General features: G+C 38.0%; 1 protein-coding gene across 2 annotated transcripts in view; it reads left to right on the plus strand.

The window, feature by feature from the left end:
* Window positions 1-14,698, plus strand: part of DYNC2LI1 (dynein cytoplasmic 2 light intermediate chain 1) — a 42,742-nt gene that overhangs the window by 20,616 nt on the left and 7,428 nt on the right. For both annotated transcript variants that reach the window (XM_042932145.1, XM_042932144.1), the window contains exons 6-11: window positions 4,031-4,217; window positions 5,387-5,455; window positions 6,063-6,140; window positions 10,542-10,618; window positions 11,221-11,291; window positions 14,479-14,576. In XM_042932145.1, the coding sequence (XP_042788079.1) occupies window positions 4,031-4,217; window positions 5,387-5,455; window positions 6,063-6,140; window positions 10,542-10,618; window positions 11,221-11,291; window positions 14,479-14,576 (580 nt within the window). The remainder of the gene's footprint in view (window positions 1-4,030; window positions 4,218-5,386; window positions 5,456-6,062; window positions 6,141-10,541; window positions 10,619-11,220; window positions 11,292-14,478; window positions 14,577-14,698) is intronic.

The following is a 14,698-nucleotide window of genomic DNA, read 5'->3' on the forward strand; positions in this document are numbered from 1 at the left end:
CTCTGGCCCTGACTTTGTCACTCACTTCCTCTGGTCCAAGAGGCTTTGCACCTGATGGCCTTGTGGAAATTCTGGTTTCTGCAGGAAGCCACATTTTTGCACAGCTTCTTTAGTTTTTTATTTAAAAAAATTTTTTTTAGTGTTTATTTTTGAGAGAGAGAGAGAGATCATGAGCAGAGGAGGGGCAGAGAGAGAGGAAGACACAGAATCCAAAGCAGGCCCCAGGCTCTGAGCTGTCAGCACAGAGCCCGCCGAGGGGCTTGAACTCACAAACCATGAGATCATGACCTGAGCCAAAGTCGGAGGCCCAACCAACTGAGCCATCCAGGTGCCCCTGCACAGCTTCTTTAATGCCTCACTTTGTGAGTTCTTGGGTCTTCTTCATTCCCCTGGTTCTACCCCAGGGCAGCCACAGCTTGCTTTAGGAGAGAGGGGAGGTCAAGGTTTTGATGAACAGAAGGAAGGGGAGCAGTAGGCCTGCGTCCAAAGTAGGTTGCTGAGTGGTTAAGAAATTCATGAAGAACATTTCACTCCTAATGTTGCAAATCTCAAGAGTGTTTTGTGACTGGAATCAATCTGACACATAATTAACTTCCTTGTGTTGGACAAAGCCTAGCAACTTGAGAAAAATAATATTGCCAAATGCTATTAGATACTGTTTGTCTTTAAAATGATTGTTCATAGAATAATTATAAATACATTGAACAGAGTTTAGATAATTTGTAATGGAGCATTTCCTGTGGTTTCATTCCCTGTTTAAAGAGCTGTTGAGTTTTTTAAAAAAACTTTTTTTAAGGATGATACTGTGCCATTTGAGACAACATGGACGGACCAAGAGGGTATGCTAAGTGAAATAAATTAGAGAAAGACAAATACCATAAGATTCCACTCATAAATGGAATTAAAAAAAAAAAAAAGAAAAAAAGAGAATAAACCAAAAGCAGAATCAGACCTGTAAATACAGAGAACAGACTGATGGTTGCCAGAGGGGAAGTGGGTAGGGGCTGGGCACAACGGGTAAAGGGTGCGAGATACTGGCTTCCAGTTATGGAATGAGTAAGTCACAGGAATAAAAGGCACAGCGTAAGAAACACAGTGAATGATATTGTGATGGCGATGTAATGGGACAGATAGCAGCTACACTTGTGGTGAGCACAGCATCATGTAGACACTTGTCAATTACTAAGTTGTACACCTGAAACTAATGTGACATCCTGTGTCAACTACACTCATATAAAAAAAAGTTAGCTGTCATCTGCTATGAAGGTAAAGGTAACACAAGTGTTTCCAGTGCAATGGAAACAAATTTTAATCTTGGAAAAAAGTCGAGAATTCTGTCTTGTTTTCACTTAAATTTTTTATTTTTCATTTGGAAAAATGATGAATTTTATGTTATATACATCTTACCACAATAAGAAAAAGTGAAACCACAGTCGTTTTTTAAAAGCATTTAACCATACCAAACCTCTGAAATAAAATTGATTTCTTTACTATTAAAAAATATATATTATTTGTTATAGTCAAGCAAAGCTATTATGAGTTTATTGAAATGATGTAGATATGATTGGCTGGACAGTTTAATGGCACACTAATTTTATAGAAAATCCTGATAATTACTGTCTAAAAGACTATTTTCTGAAGTGACACCTATATAGTAAAGTACTGTTTCGCTTCAATTACACAAAATAGCTGGTTTGCTCAAACTGAGCAAAATAACTGACAATATTATAAAATAACTAACATGTATTATAATTCCTTGCTACACATACTAGCAGGATGTTTGTCCTGTTGATCGAGGATACAGTAGCCCATGGTTATGGCTCTCCATGCTTATTATGACCACTTTCTGAAATAGTCCTAGATCTATTTTTTATTTTGATAAAATATCATAACATTTATCATTTTAGCCATTTTTAAGTGTGCAGTTTATTGACACTATGTATATTCGCATTGATGTGCAACCATCACCACCATCCATCTCAGAACTTTTTCATCTTCCTGAACTGAAACTCTGTCCCCATGAATTAATAACTCTCTACTTTCCCCTTCCCCAGCCCTTGGCAGTCATCTTTATACTTTCTGTCTCTGAATCTGGCCACTCTAGGTACCTCCTGTAAATGAAATCATGTAATACTTGTCCTTTGAGCCTGGCTTATTTCACTTTGCATAATGTCTTCCAGGTTCACCCATGTTGTAGGCTGCGTTAGAATTTCTTTCCTTTGTAAGGATGTTCCACTGATCTTCTTTTGTGTGTGTATAACACGTTATGTTGATGCATTCATCCATGGATGGATATTTGGGTCGTTTCCACCTTTTGACTGTTGTGAATAGTGCTGCTAGGAGCGCTGGTGTACAAATGTCTGTTTGAGTCCCTGATTTCAAATATGCCTGGAAGTGGAATTACTGAATCATATGGTAATTCTATGTTTAATTTTTTGAGGAACCAGCATACTGTTTAACAAATGTAGGAATTTTACATTCCCACCAGCAATGCACAAGGGTTTCAATTTCTCTATATCCTTTTTTTAAAATTTTTTAAAATATTTATTTATTATTGAGAGACAGAGAGACACAGAGCGTGAACAGGGGAGGGGCAGAGAGAGGGGTAGACACAGAATCTGAAATAGGCTCCAGGCTCTGAGCTGTCAGCACAGAGCCTGACGTGGGGCTCAAACTCACAAACTGTGAGATCATGACCTGAGCTGAAGTCAGTCGCCCAACCAACTGAGCCACCCAGGTGCCCCTCTCTATATCCTTTTTAAAAATATTTCTTTATTTTTTGAGAGACACCCATGAGTATGGGAGGGGCAGAGAGAGAGGGAGAGAGGAAACCCCACGCAGGCTCTGCACTGTCAGTACAGAGTCTGATGTGGGGATCGAACCCACAAACCATGAGATCCGAATCAAAGGCTTAACCGACTGAACAACCTGGGTGCCCTCAATTTCTCTATATCCTTACCGACACTTGTTACTGTTTTGTTTTGGGTTTGGTTTACCATAGCTATCCTAATGGGTATGCGGTAGCATCTCATTGCGGTTTTGATTTGCATTTCTGTAATGATTAGGGATGTTGGGCATCTTTTCATATGTTGATGCCATCTGTACATCTTCTTTGGAGAAATGTCTATTTGAGTCTTTTACCCATTTTTAAACCGGTTTGTTGTTGCTGAGTTTAGATTTACGTTGGACTCACATGAACACAGGTACACATTCACGTGGCAGTGGCAGTGGAGTGTGTGGTGGTCAGAGGTGTGCTTTCAGAGAGGCACCACAGTATGGCAGAAACGTGTGGCTTTGGATCTCCAGCTCTACAATTTACTAGTCATATGAACCTGTGTCTCAGCTTTCTAATCCATAAAATGGACATCATAGCATCTTCCAGGAAGGGTTGTTGTGAAGATGGCATAAATGATGTAGTCCGCTGGCTGAGTCCATCAGTAAATGTGTTCTTCACCTAATGGTGTGTTGTTGCTGCTGCTCTTACTATTTTTGCTTCCCTTCTCTGGCGCATACAGTGAAATCAGATCTAAACATGACACTGTTGAACCCATCTGCTTGCACATTCTTTGAAATGGATTATTATCAGTACAAATGAAACCTTCAGTGCCACTGGTGGTTGTAACATTTAAATACCACTAGAGAAAAGCACTGGAATAAATTAGGCTGTAACTTTGGAGGTGCCTGGGTGGCTCAATCAGTTGAGTGTCCCATTTCAGCTCAGGTCATGATCTTACTGTTCATGAGTCTGAGCCGCGCATCAGGCTCACTGCCGTCAGCGCAGAGCCCACTTCAGATCCTCTGTCCCCCTCTCTCTGTCCCTCCCCCGCTCACACTTCCTCTCAAAAATAAAAACATTTAAAGAAAAAATAAGGCTATGACTTTGGAGGGTGTGTGTGTGTGTTTTCTTAGAAAATTGCTGTTTTATTTTTTCCTTAAGCTGTAGTGTTCTTAAATAATAAATTTCAGTATAATAGGGTTTCAAAACAGTAATTATTGTGAGTCTTCTTTAAGAGATGTTTTTGTTTTTTAGGACATTTTCTATTGTTCTTGTTCTGGATCTTTCAAAACCTAATGACCTTTGGCCCACCATGGAAAATCTGTTGCAAGCCATGAAAAGCCATGTAGATAAAATGATAATGAAACTGGGGAAGACAAATTCCAAAGCAGCCTCTGAGATGAGACAGAGGATATGGAGTAATATGCAGAAGGACCATCCGGTGAGTTGCTGTTGGGATTATTCCCGGAATCCTTAGCCCAATACATAGCTAAAGACAACATCACAAACAACTTGCTGAGATTTTTATGCGTGATTGGAAATTCATTTGATGTAGATGAACTTGTTCATTGGAAAATTATAGCAATTTGATAAAACCTCAGTGAGAGCAAAACCAGGAGAAAGATGTCTTATGTCTTCTTGGTAGACCTCCACTGTGACTGTTACGGCATATTATACCAATCAAAAGAAATAGGGTGAAGTAGTTTGATATTGATTTTATAATCTCTATAAAATGAAGATAAAAAAACAGACTGTACAAAAACTCACCTGGCAAAACTAGATGAAGCTACACATTTAAGCAAGGAGTAGAGTTTTAACAGCCTTTCTCGCCACCCTCTGTTTTACATTCATTTGGTATCTGTCCCATATTCCGTGTCCTTTGATCCTCTGACAACTAATAAAATTACAAAGGTGCAATGATGGTAACACAGGTCCTTTAAATACAGTCATGAGGGGCGCCTGGGTGGCTCAGTCGGTTAAGCGGCCGACTTCGGCTCAGGTCATGATCTCGCGGTCTGTGAGTTCGAGCCCCGCGTCAGGCTCTGTGCTGACCGCTCAGAGCCTGGAGCCTGTTTCGGATTCTGTGTCTCCCTCTCTCCCTGACCCTCCCCCATTCACGCTCGCTCTCTCTCTGTCTCAAAAATAAATAAACGTTAAAAAATTTTTTATAAATAAATAAATAAATACAGTCATGAATATCATCTTCTGGAAAACCCACAGCAGTATTTGGCATTGTCCAGGGTTTATAGGAGTGTGTTTTACATCACGAATATCAGGACAAAAGTAACAGCTTATGGTTCACATCTATGCAGTGTAAATGCTATAGCAACAAAAGATAATACCAAGTAGTAAGAAACAAAAAAGGGAAGATGGCATGTTATTTAAGAGAATAGGACAGAACATGATGGTAACTTAGGGAACTGCCATTTCTAGTTTTACACTTGAGAAATATAACTTAGTAGAAGTTAAATATTAGAACATGTCAAGCAAACAAAGTCAACATCTACGAAGGGACTAAAAAGGTGTATTTTTGGAAGTAAATAGAATTTGCTGAATCCATAGTATTAAACAGTTAATTACAATAAATCAATGAAATATGTTTGTTAACAGGATCGTGAATTAGTCGACCCATTTCTGATACCTCTGGTCATAATTGGAAGTAAATATGATATTTTTCAGGTAAGCTTTTCCACTTCTAGTTAAGGTGGTTGTTTATGCTTGGGACAGGAGCAAAAATAATAGTGAAATGAGAACAATGACTCTGGAAGGGAGAGGTCAAGGAGTCACACATCTTAAAGATCTGGAAAAGAGGATATAGTTGGGAAAGTGAAAATATGTAAAGAACAATAAAAATACAGTGGACTGGGGATGAAGCAGAATGGGGATAAGGTAGCTCAAGAAACTGAATCTTTCACCCAGTCACTGAGGGAAAGAACTTCCTCCCCAACTTTTAAATTGAAGAAAGCAGAAAATTGGTTTCTTCTTATCTTTGCTTGTCAGAGAATCCCTAGGGTATTCCACACTATAAAATGTGTGCTCATATCTCAATTCTGTTGAGCTACATGTTTAAACAAGGAAAGATCTGACAGCTATAGTTCTGGAAGGCCGCAGCTATTGTTCAACTCTGTATAGAAACAAATATCAAGGTAATGGAATCCTACTCCTCAGAGTACGTTCCAAAAAAAAAAAAAAAAATCATCTATTTCCACACTTAATAATTTGTACCTTCCTGCTACAGGTATTTAATTCTCTCAACTTTTTTCTTTTTAATAATGTATTTCTTCAGGATTTTGACTCTGAGAAGAGAAAGGTTATATGCAAGACACTTCGATTTGTTGCACATTATTATGGAGCATCATTAATGGTTTGTACCTTTCCTACCCTTTGGCTTGAGTAGACAGCACCAAATTTAGAAAGGTTAGCAACTTGATGCACAGTTATAAATACTAGTGCTTTTACTAATGCACATAATCCCCTCCTTTCCTTTCCCATTGCCCCCAAACCCTCTTGTTACAGTGTTTGATAATGTATTTCTAGAACACCCTTTGCTAGATGGCCTTCCATGTCTTTGGAGCAGCTGCTTATGCCCATAAGCCCCAGTCCATCTTAAAGAGATAAACTGGCTATTAACTTATTCATTTTTAGTTTCCCCTTAAGAATGAAAATCTGTATTTTCTTTTTTTTTTAATTTTTTTTTAATGTTTATTTATTTTTGAGACAGAAAGAAACAGAGCATGAATGGGGGGAGGGTCAGAGAGAGAGGGAGACACAGAGTCTGAAACAGGTTCCAGGCTCTGAGCTGTCATCACAGAGCCCGATGCGGGGCTCAAACTCAGGGACCGCGAGATCATGACCTGAGCCAAAGTTGGAAGCTTAATGGACTGAGCCACCCAGGCGCCCCGAGAATCTGTATTTTCTTAAGAGAAAAGGGGGAAAAAAACCTTAACAAAATATTCTTTTTTAAACTTAAAAAAAAAAAAAAAAAAAAAAAAAACACTGCTCTTTGTTGTAGAAGTTAAAAACATGAACTCGGGAGTCTTGCTGCCTGGGTTTGAATCTGAGGACAACTTTCTAGATGTGTGATCTCAGACTGGTCACATAATCTCACTTAAGCCTCAGTCTCCAACAGGGTAAAATAGACAAAAATAGTGCCTTCTTCATAGGGTTGTTGTGATAAAAGAAAGTAACGTGACATGCTCACCACAGTGCCTGAAACAAAGTGTTCCTTAATAAATGTTGCTTATTATAACTGTTACCATTACGTTCCACAGCAGGACCAAAGGATAAAGGATATCCTTTAATGCAATAAGAAATAAAAGCACTTTTATTTAAAAGAAATAGTATCTTCCCATTTGAATGGTTTCTTTTTCCCCCTAAATGAAAGTGCTCAGGGGAAGCGGGAGACAACATGGGCTAGCCCCTAGCCTTCATGGGTAGTATATTATGACTAAAGGTAACATTTTAAACTTTTCAGAATACTCCAAATAAATTGCATTGTGTATTTTCTTAAAACTCAGTACCTTTTATGTTTATACTGTATCTGCTTACATATTAAATTGACAGAGTACTTTGGAAATATTCTTTTTTAGAGTTTTTAAAAAAAGTTTATTTATTTTGAGAGAGTGTGCATGTGTGAGTGTGGGAGGGGCAGAGAGGGAGAGAGAATCTCAAACAGACTCCATGCTGTCAGCGCTGACCCCGATGTGGGTCTTGATCCCACAAACCGTGAGACTACGACTTGAGCTGAAATCAAGAGACACTTAATCGACGAGCCATCCAGGCACCCCTAATTTTTTTTAAAGTTTTTATTTATTAGAGAGAGACAGACGGACAGCACAAGCGGGGGAGGGGCAGACAGGGAGAGAGAGAATCCCAAGCAGGCTCTGTGCTGCTAGGGCAGAGCCCAGCATAGAGCTCAAACTCACGAAACTATGAGATCATGACCCAAGCCAAAACCAAGAGTCAGACGCTTAATCAGCTGAGGCACCTAGCCCCGCCCCGCCTAATTTTTTTAAAGTAATCTCTACACCCAATGTGGGGCTCAAACTCACAACCCCGAGATCAAGAGTCGCATGCTCTACTAACTGAGCCAGCCAGGCACCCTAGAAATACTCATTTTTACTATTTCAAAAAGATAGGGGAGTTTAAAAATGAATGATTCCTCCAAGATACAGAAGGAGAGATGATGGATCTTGTAGTTTCTTATTTTTACCACAAGATAAAGCCCCACAGATCTGGTTAGTTAGCTGAGGGAAATCTCTTTCTTTAAGAGCAGATCACACCTGATGATCAGTCAGGGCCCAGTCTGGTCTTAAGGGTACAAATTTAGATGAAGTCAGACCAAGCCAGGACCCAGCAGGCCTAGATGGCCCTAAATCATCAGGGTTTTCTAGGGAACGGATTTGAGAAAGGCTTCATCTCAGCTTTCAGTAAGCCTGAGGGATGAGAGGTTGGGTTAGAGGAGCACTTCTAGACCATCAAGAGAACCATACAGCTTGCCTAGCTTCCCAGACCAAGAAGACAGTAGCCAAAGTTTCAAAGCCCCGTCTTTCAGTTTCACTTCAAGGAGGACAGTTTGGGGTTGCTTTACAAGATTGCCAGATCCTTTAAAATTCAGTCAAGAAAATGGATTCACTATTATGAGCAATCTGATAAAGTTATTAAAAATAAAAATAGAAAAACATTGAGAGGTAGGACCAGATTCAGTGGAGAGCTGCCAGGATGGTTGGAGATTTAAAAATGTGATATATGAGGAGGAGTATCAAATCATCTAGAATGTGATAATGCTTTTTAAATATTCAAAGGACTGTTCCATGGAAGAGGGAATAGGTATATTCTTTGCTCTCTTACAGTCAAGAATAAGGAATCAATAGAGTTTAGATCAAAATAAGAAAGAACTCTCTAATCCTACCATTATCTGAAAATGGAATGAACCGCTTTGGGAGGTGATGAGTTCCCATTGAGTTGATACAAGCAGAGGCTCTACAGCTATTTGAGGAGGATGTTTCAAGGCAATTGATGCAGCAGATAGGGAAGTTGAGTCAAAACTTCTCATGTCCTCCCAGCCCTACAGTTAGTTCTATGAAATATGTTTGTGATGAGGTATTTTCCTTTCCACACATATTCATCATCATCATCATCATGAAGTTGTGTTTTAAAAATTCAGTTAGTTTTTATACTTTTAAACCTTCTTTCAAAGGAAGTATTAAAATTATTTCAATTTTGAAAAGTCAATGTATTAAATTTTATATATTCACATGAATAAATAATTTGCCTGGGAGCCTGTTCTTTTTTTTTTTTTATTATTTTGTTATTTTATTTTATTTTTGAGAGAGAGAACGCGCGCGCATGAGTGGGGGAGGGGCAGAGAGAGAGGGAGACACAGAATCTGAAGCAGGCTCCAGGCTCCCAGCTGTCAGCACAGAGCCTAACGTGGGGCTTGAACCCACGAACTGTGAGATCATGACCTGAGCTCAAGTCGGACACTTAATCGACTGAGCCACCCAGGTGCCCGGAGCGAGTCTGTTCTTAATCCAGAATGAATCTTATCCTGAAAACTGATTTCTTTGCCTTATAAAATTCCATGTCATTTTGGTTCATGGTTGTTTTTCCCACTTTCATACATGTTAACTATTCTTATTTGGCTGAATAACTTTTGATATTTCCAAAAAACAAATCTAGTCTTAAAAGATTTGTAGGGTAACCAACCACATACCCTGATTTTCACCTGATGTCTCAACTTAATTATTACTATTTTTTTTAACGTTTATTTATTTTTGAGACCGAGACAGAGCATGAACAGGGGAGGGGCAGAGAGAGAGGAAGACACAGAATCTGAAGCAGGCTCCAGGCTCTGAGGTGTCAGCACAGAGCCCAACGCAGGGCTCGAACCCATGAACCGTGAAATCATGACCTGAGCCAAAGTCAGACACTTAACTGACTGAGCCACTCAGGTGCCTCAAGCTATATGATATTTCTTTTTTTTTTTTTTTAATTTTTGTTTAATGTTTATTTATTTTTGAGACAGAGAGAGACAGCATGAACAGGGGAGGAGCAGAGAGAGAGGGAGACACAGAATCTGAAACAGGCTCCAGGCTCTGAGCTGTCAGCACAGAGCCCGACGCGGGGCTTGAACTCACGGACCGTGAGATCATGACCTGAGCCGAAGTCGGACGCTTAACCGACCAAGCCACCCAGGCGCCCCTCAACTTAATTATTAATAGTACCCACCCACTTTCATTCTCTGAAGTGTTCTGGTTATGGTCACTCTAGTTATTATATACCACCACTGAGAATCTTCAGGAACTTGTTTTGCAGGCTCAAAGGCAATTCTGAAAAGTTAAATGATCATTTTAATGACTATCAGTATTGTTGAATTAGTCTGTAGCCTCCATGTTGGCCTTTTGGAAGACAGTACTATGCCCTTGGATGGAAAAGTTATTTATGATGTAAACCTATTTTCTACCAACCAGATTGCATTTGGGCAATAGTTATGAGCCATATGTGGGAGTAGCCAAAATGACCAGTGCATAAACACCAGTCCCTTCCGTATCATGCACTCATAAAATGTGAAGAGTGAGTTAAAATTTATTGAGACTTCTTTATTTTCCTTTATTCAGGTTTTTTGTCTACTCAAACAAGTGTGTGTTGGGCAAATAAATAGTAATTCTGTCTGCAATCTGCACGTGTTCAAAGCCATATTTATTTTACCTGTTTCTGTGATCTGAAAGCAGAGCATATAATTTGTTCTCTTGATTTTTTTTAGTTTACCAGTAAATCAGAAGCTCTATTACTAAAAATACGTGGAGTTATCAACCAGTTAGCATTTGGCATTGACAGAAGGTACTGTTAAAATAGATTTTTTATACCTTTTTATTATTTTTTGCCAATAATCTCCTCTGATTATTGCTCATATCAGGCTTTTGTTTCTTGATAGGAAAGGGCCTCCAGGTGGCTCTTCTTAGAGAAATAATTTCATATTATTTCTCATTTCCTATGTTAAATATTTCTCAAATATTATAACTAAAATGTTATGTAATGCTTAAAGATTAGAATAAAATAATCATACTACTACCCTTGTTTCCCTGATTTACTTTATTTCTGTAATCTTAGTAGCTTTCCCTGTATTATCATTTTCTTATATTGATTATAGAAATTGAATTGATAATTGTAGTCTGTATATTTTTCTTAAACTTGCTCCTTTTCTTGGTTGTCATTTAAGGTAATTTATGTCTGTCACTTTTTTCCCCCCCATAAAGCCTTTATTAATGCCAGACTTTAATATTTGAAATAATTTAAATTGATATTCACTCATTCATTTAGGAGCAGTGTGCTCTCTCACCAGTAGCTAGACGTAAAACCTGGCTCTTGTATTTACAGTAGAGCATGGCAGGATATTCGATTGCTAAACTAAATTAGACTCTTTTTTCTTCTTATCCATGTAGCAAATCAATATGTGTGGATCAAAATAAACCACTGTTTATCACAGCAGGATTGGATTCTTTAAGTCAAATAGGTTGGTGAACTTATTAAGATTGTTCAATCTTTTTTTAATTGCTTATTGATTTTTATCCTACCCTACGTTCACTTCATCTCCAACATACCACCATTTCGATTTCATTATCATTGCTGTTATTTCTTATGCGTTTATTTGTATACACGGTATTGATGCAACATGCATCACACTGACATATTTGGGATGGAAGGAATGTTGCACCTAAGAGACTGGTTTTGGATTTCTAGTTCACTAAAAAATTTGCATGTATTTCTTTTCCCTTGCTGATTTCCAGGTACTTTTAAATTTTAGCTTGTTGGGTGTAGAAGAAAACCAGAAACAGAGTGGTCAGGAAATTCAAAGCTACAGATTATGGGCAGTGATGAAAAATATGAGATTCAAGTGTTGGAATAAACCAAAAAAGAACAGTTGTACTAATTATGTATCCTTTAATTCATTATGAAAATAGCTTGCTTCAAAAATAATGGGATATGTTTCCTAAACGTATGGATATGTTAGGCTCATGAAGTGAAAATAATTTTTTTTGGTTTTTTGTTTTGTTTTGTTCTGTTTTTTGCGAAAACAATTGTTAAGAGTTTATATAATCAAGCTCCTTATCTTCCCACAGAAGCTATTTTCATTGTGGAGGTTTGGGCCCTAGCAAACTTCTACTCTGTAGCTAGAAGTTTGGTTTTAACACTCTAGTAGATAGGAGTTTTCTTTTTTATTTCCCATCACCTATTACTCTTACTAAAGTTGACTGGACTTCAAATGTAGATCTTTGTAATATAGATTGAATTGGAATGAAAAGAATAGAGGTGGTTAATGAGTGATCACAAAGACTTAATTTCATTAGCAGTGAGAATCACGGTATGTACTGCCAGGTAATGCCCCTGTAAATAGCTGGAGGTCGGACAAGGAACGAGAATGACTGAATTTAAAAAACAGGGAGGGTGCAAAACATAAGAGATTCTCAAATATAGAGACCAAACAGGGTTGCTGGAGGGGTTTGGGGAGGGGGTGGGCTAAATGGGCAAAGGGCATTAAGAAGGACATTTGTTGGTGGTGAGCTCACCTAGTGGTGAGCACTAGGTGTATATGTAGGGGATGAATCACTGGACTCTATTGAAATCATTATTGCACTACATGCTAACTAACTTGGATGTAAAATAAATCATGGAGCTTAGACCTCATCAAAATTAAAACTTTTTGCTCTTAAAATCCCACTTGAAAAGAATAAAAAGACATGCCACATTCTGGGAGAAAATATTTTCAACTGCATATTTGACAAAGGACTAGTATCTAGAATATATAACTTAACGGTAAAAACAGAATCCAACTAAAAAATAGGCAAAAGATATGAGCGGGCATCTCACCAAAGAGGATATAGAAATGGCAAACAAGCATATGAAAAGATGTTTAATATCTTTAATCATTAGGGAAATCAAATTGAAACCACAACTTGCTAATCAGAATAGCTCACAAAAAAATAGTGACAATGCCAAATGCTGGCAAGGATACAGAGAAACTGGATACTCACATTGCTGGTGGGAATGTCAGATGGTAGTTTTCACTCTTGAAAACAGTTTGACAGTTTCTTATAAAACTAAACATGCACCTACCATATGACCTAGAAATTGCATTATTGGGCATTTAAGAGAAATTAAAACTTATGTTCATATTAAAATCTGTACACAGATATTCACGGTGGCTTCATTTGTAATAGCACAAAACTATAAACAACCAGAGATGTTGTTTAAAACTATGTACTATGGTATGGTATATCCATACAATAAAGTACTACTCAGCAAAAAGGAGGAACAAACTGTTGATACACACAATAATTTGGATTAATCCAAGTGTATACTGAATGGGAAAAAAGCCAATCAGGAAAGGTTCTACACAATAGGATTCTATTTATTTAAATTTTTTGTAATGAAAAAAATGTTAGAAATGGAGGAAAGATTAATGGTGATCAGAGGTTAGGGACAGGACTGTAGGTGGGGAGGTAGAAGAGATTGGGAAGAGAGTGGTGTGGTTATAAAAGGCCAACACATAGGATCCTGAAACAATGGCACTATACAGTAAGTATCTTAACTGAGGTACTGGATGTTTACCTACAAAGGTGATAAAATTGTATAGAACTTACTACACACACACACACACACACACACACACACACACACACACACAAATGAGGACAAACAGAAACTTAGGAAAGCTGAATTAGATTGGTGGATCGCATTACTGTCTTTCCCACCAAAGTGGTAAAGAGGTACTGAAAGATCAACAATGTAGATGGTAGAAGAGAAAGAATTAGAAATCTCAAGATTATAGACAACTGCCAAGAAGTGGCAGCAATTTTTCAAATTGAATTATATAATCAATACATAAAGGCATGCTCATTATAAAATGTTAAAACAGTACATAAGAATCAAGTTTGATATGTGTACTTCCAGACCACTTTCTAGATGTGTGAATGTTGTAGAAAAAACTATTTGTTTGAACATAATTGTATCATTCTCTAGCTATTATTTTTAAAGTTTCCTTTTCTACTCAATGTGTGTTAGTGGTTTTTCCACAGTAGTGCCACAGCTAGGTCTGTTTGGTATTTTGACTGCTGGACACAGTTACAGAGCATGGCTGTGCATAATTTAGTTTACTATGCCTTTACTGATGGACAGTTTGGTTGTGGCCAATTTTTCACTAACACTAACGATGGTGCAGTGTGAAACTGTTAATACGTGTGTGCAGGTGTTTCTGGGTTAAACACCAGAAACGGGTTTCTGGGTAATAACATACGACTTTTTTCTGTATTTACATAGGAGGTAGTAGTGCCAAATTACCTCCCCGAATTAGTTGTCCCAATTTGCATTCTAATGAGTAGCATGTTAAGACAGTCTGTTTACATACAAATTCACAAACACATGAGAATACCAAACTCGGTATTTTTGCTGGACACCAGTGTACGTGTGGGGAAAGAGAATCACAGTTGACTCATTACTCTTGTCTCCTCTTCCTCTGGTGCTAGAATCTGGGGCAAGTGGTCTTGCTATACTGTGTTGGGGTAAATTTTAATAGCGGCTATGTTAGGGAGAAGGGAAATGACTGATCTAGGATTTATGCTTTTCTAAGTGTCAGCTGTTTTATTGATAGTTTGTCAAGTTTTAATCAGTGCAGTCATTTGGAGTACAACTTCCAATTCTAGGATCTCCTCCTGTTCCTGATAATGACATTGGAAAGCTTCATGCCCATTCACCAATGGAATTGTGGAAAAAAGTGTATGAAAGGGTCTTTCCACCAAAGGTATAGATTTCTAGTTCTTTTAAAGCAAGACTTTTTTGTACTACTCAGCTATTGGGAACTGTTCCTGAGTTTATTATGATTACTTTGCTTTCTATTCACATGCTCAAAAATCAAGTATGTGC

This window comes from Panthera leo, chromosome A3 (assembly GCF_018350215.1).
Source record: "Panthera leo isolate Ple1 chromosome A3, P.leo_Ple1_pat1.1, whole genome shotgun sequence".
Classification (NCBI taxonomy): Eukaryota; Metazoa; Chordata; class Mammalia; order Carnivora; family Felidae; genus Panthera; species Panthera leo.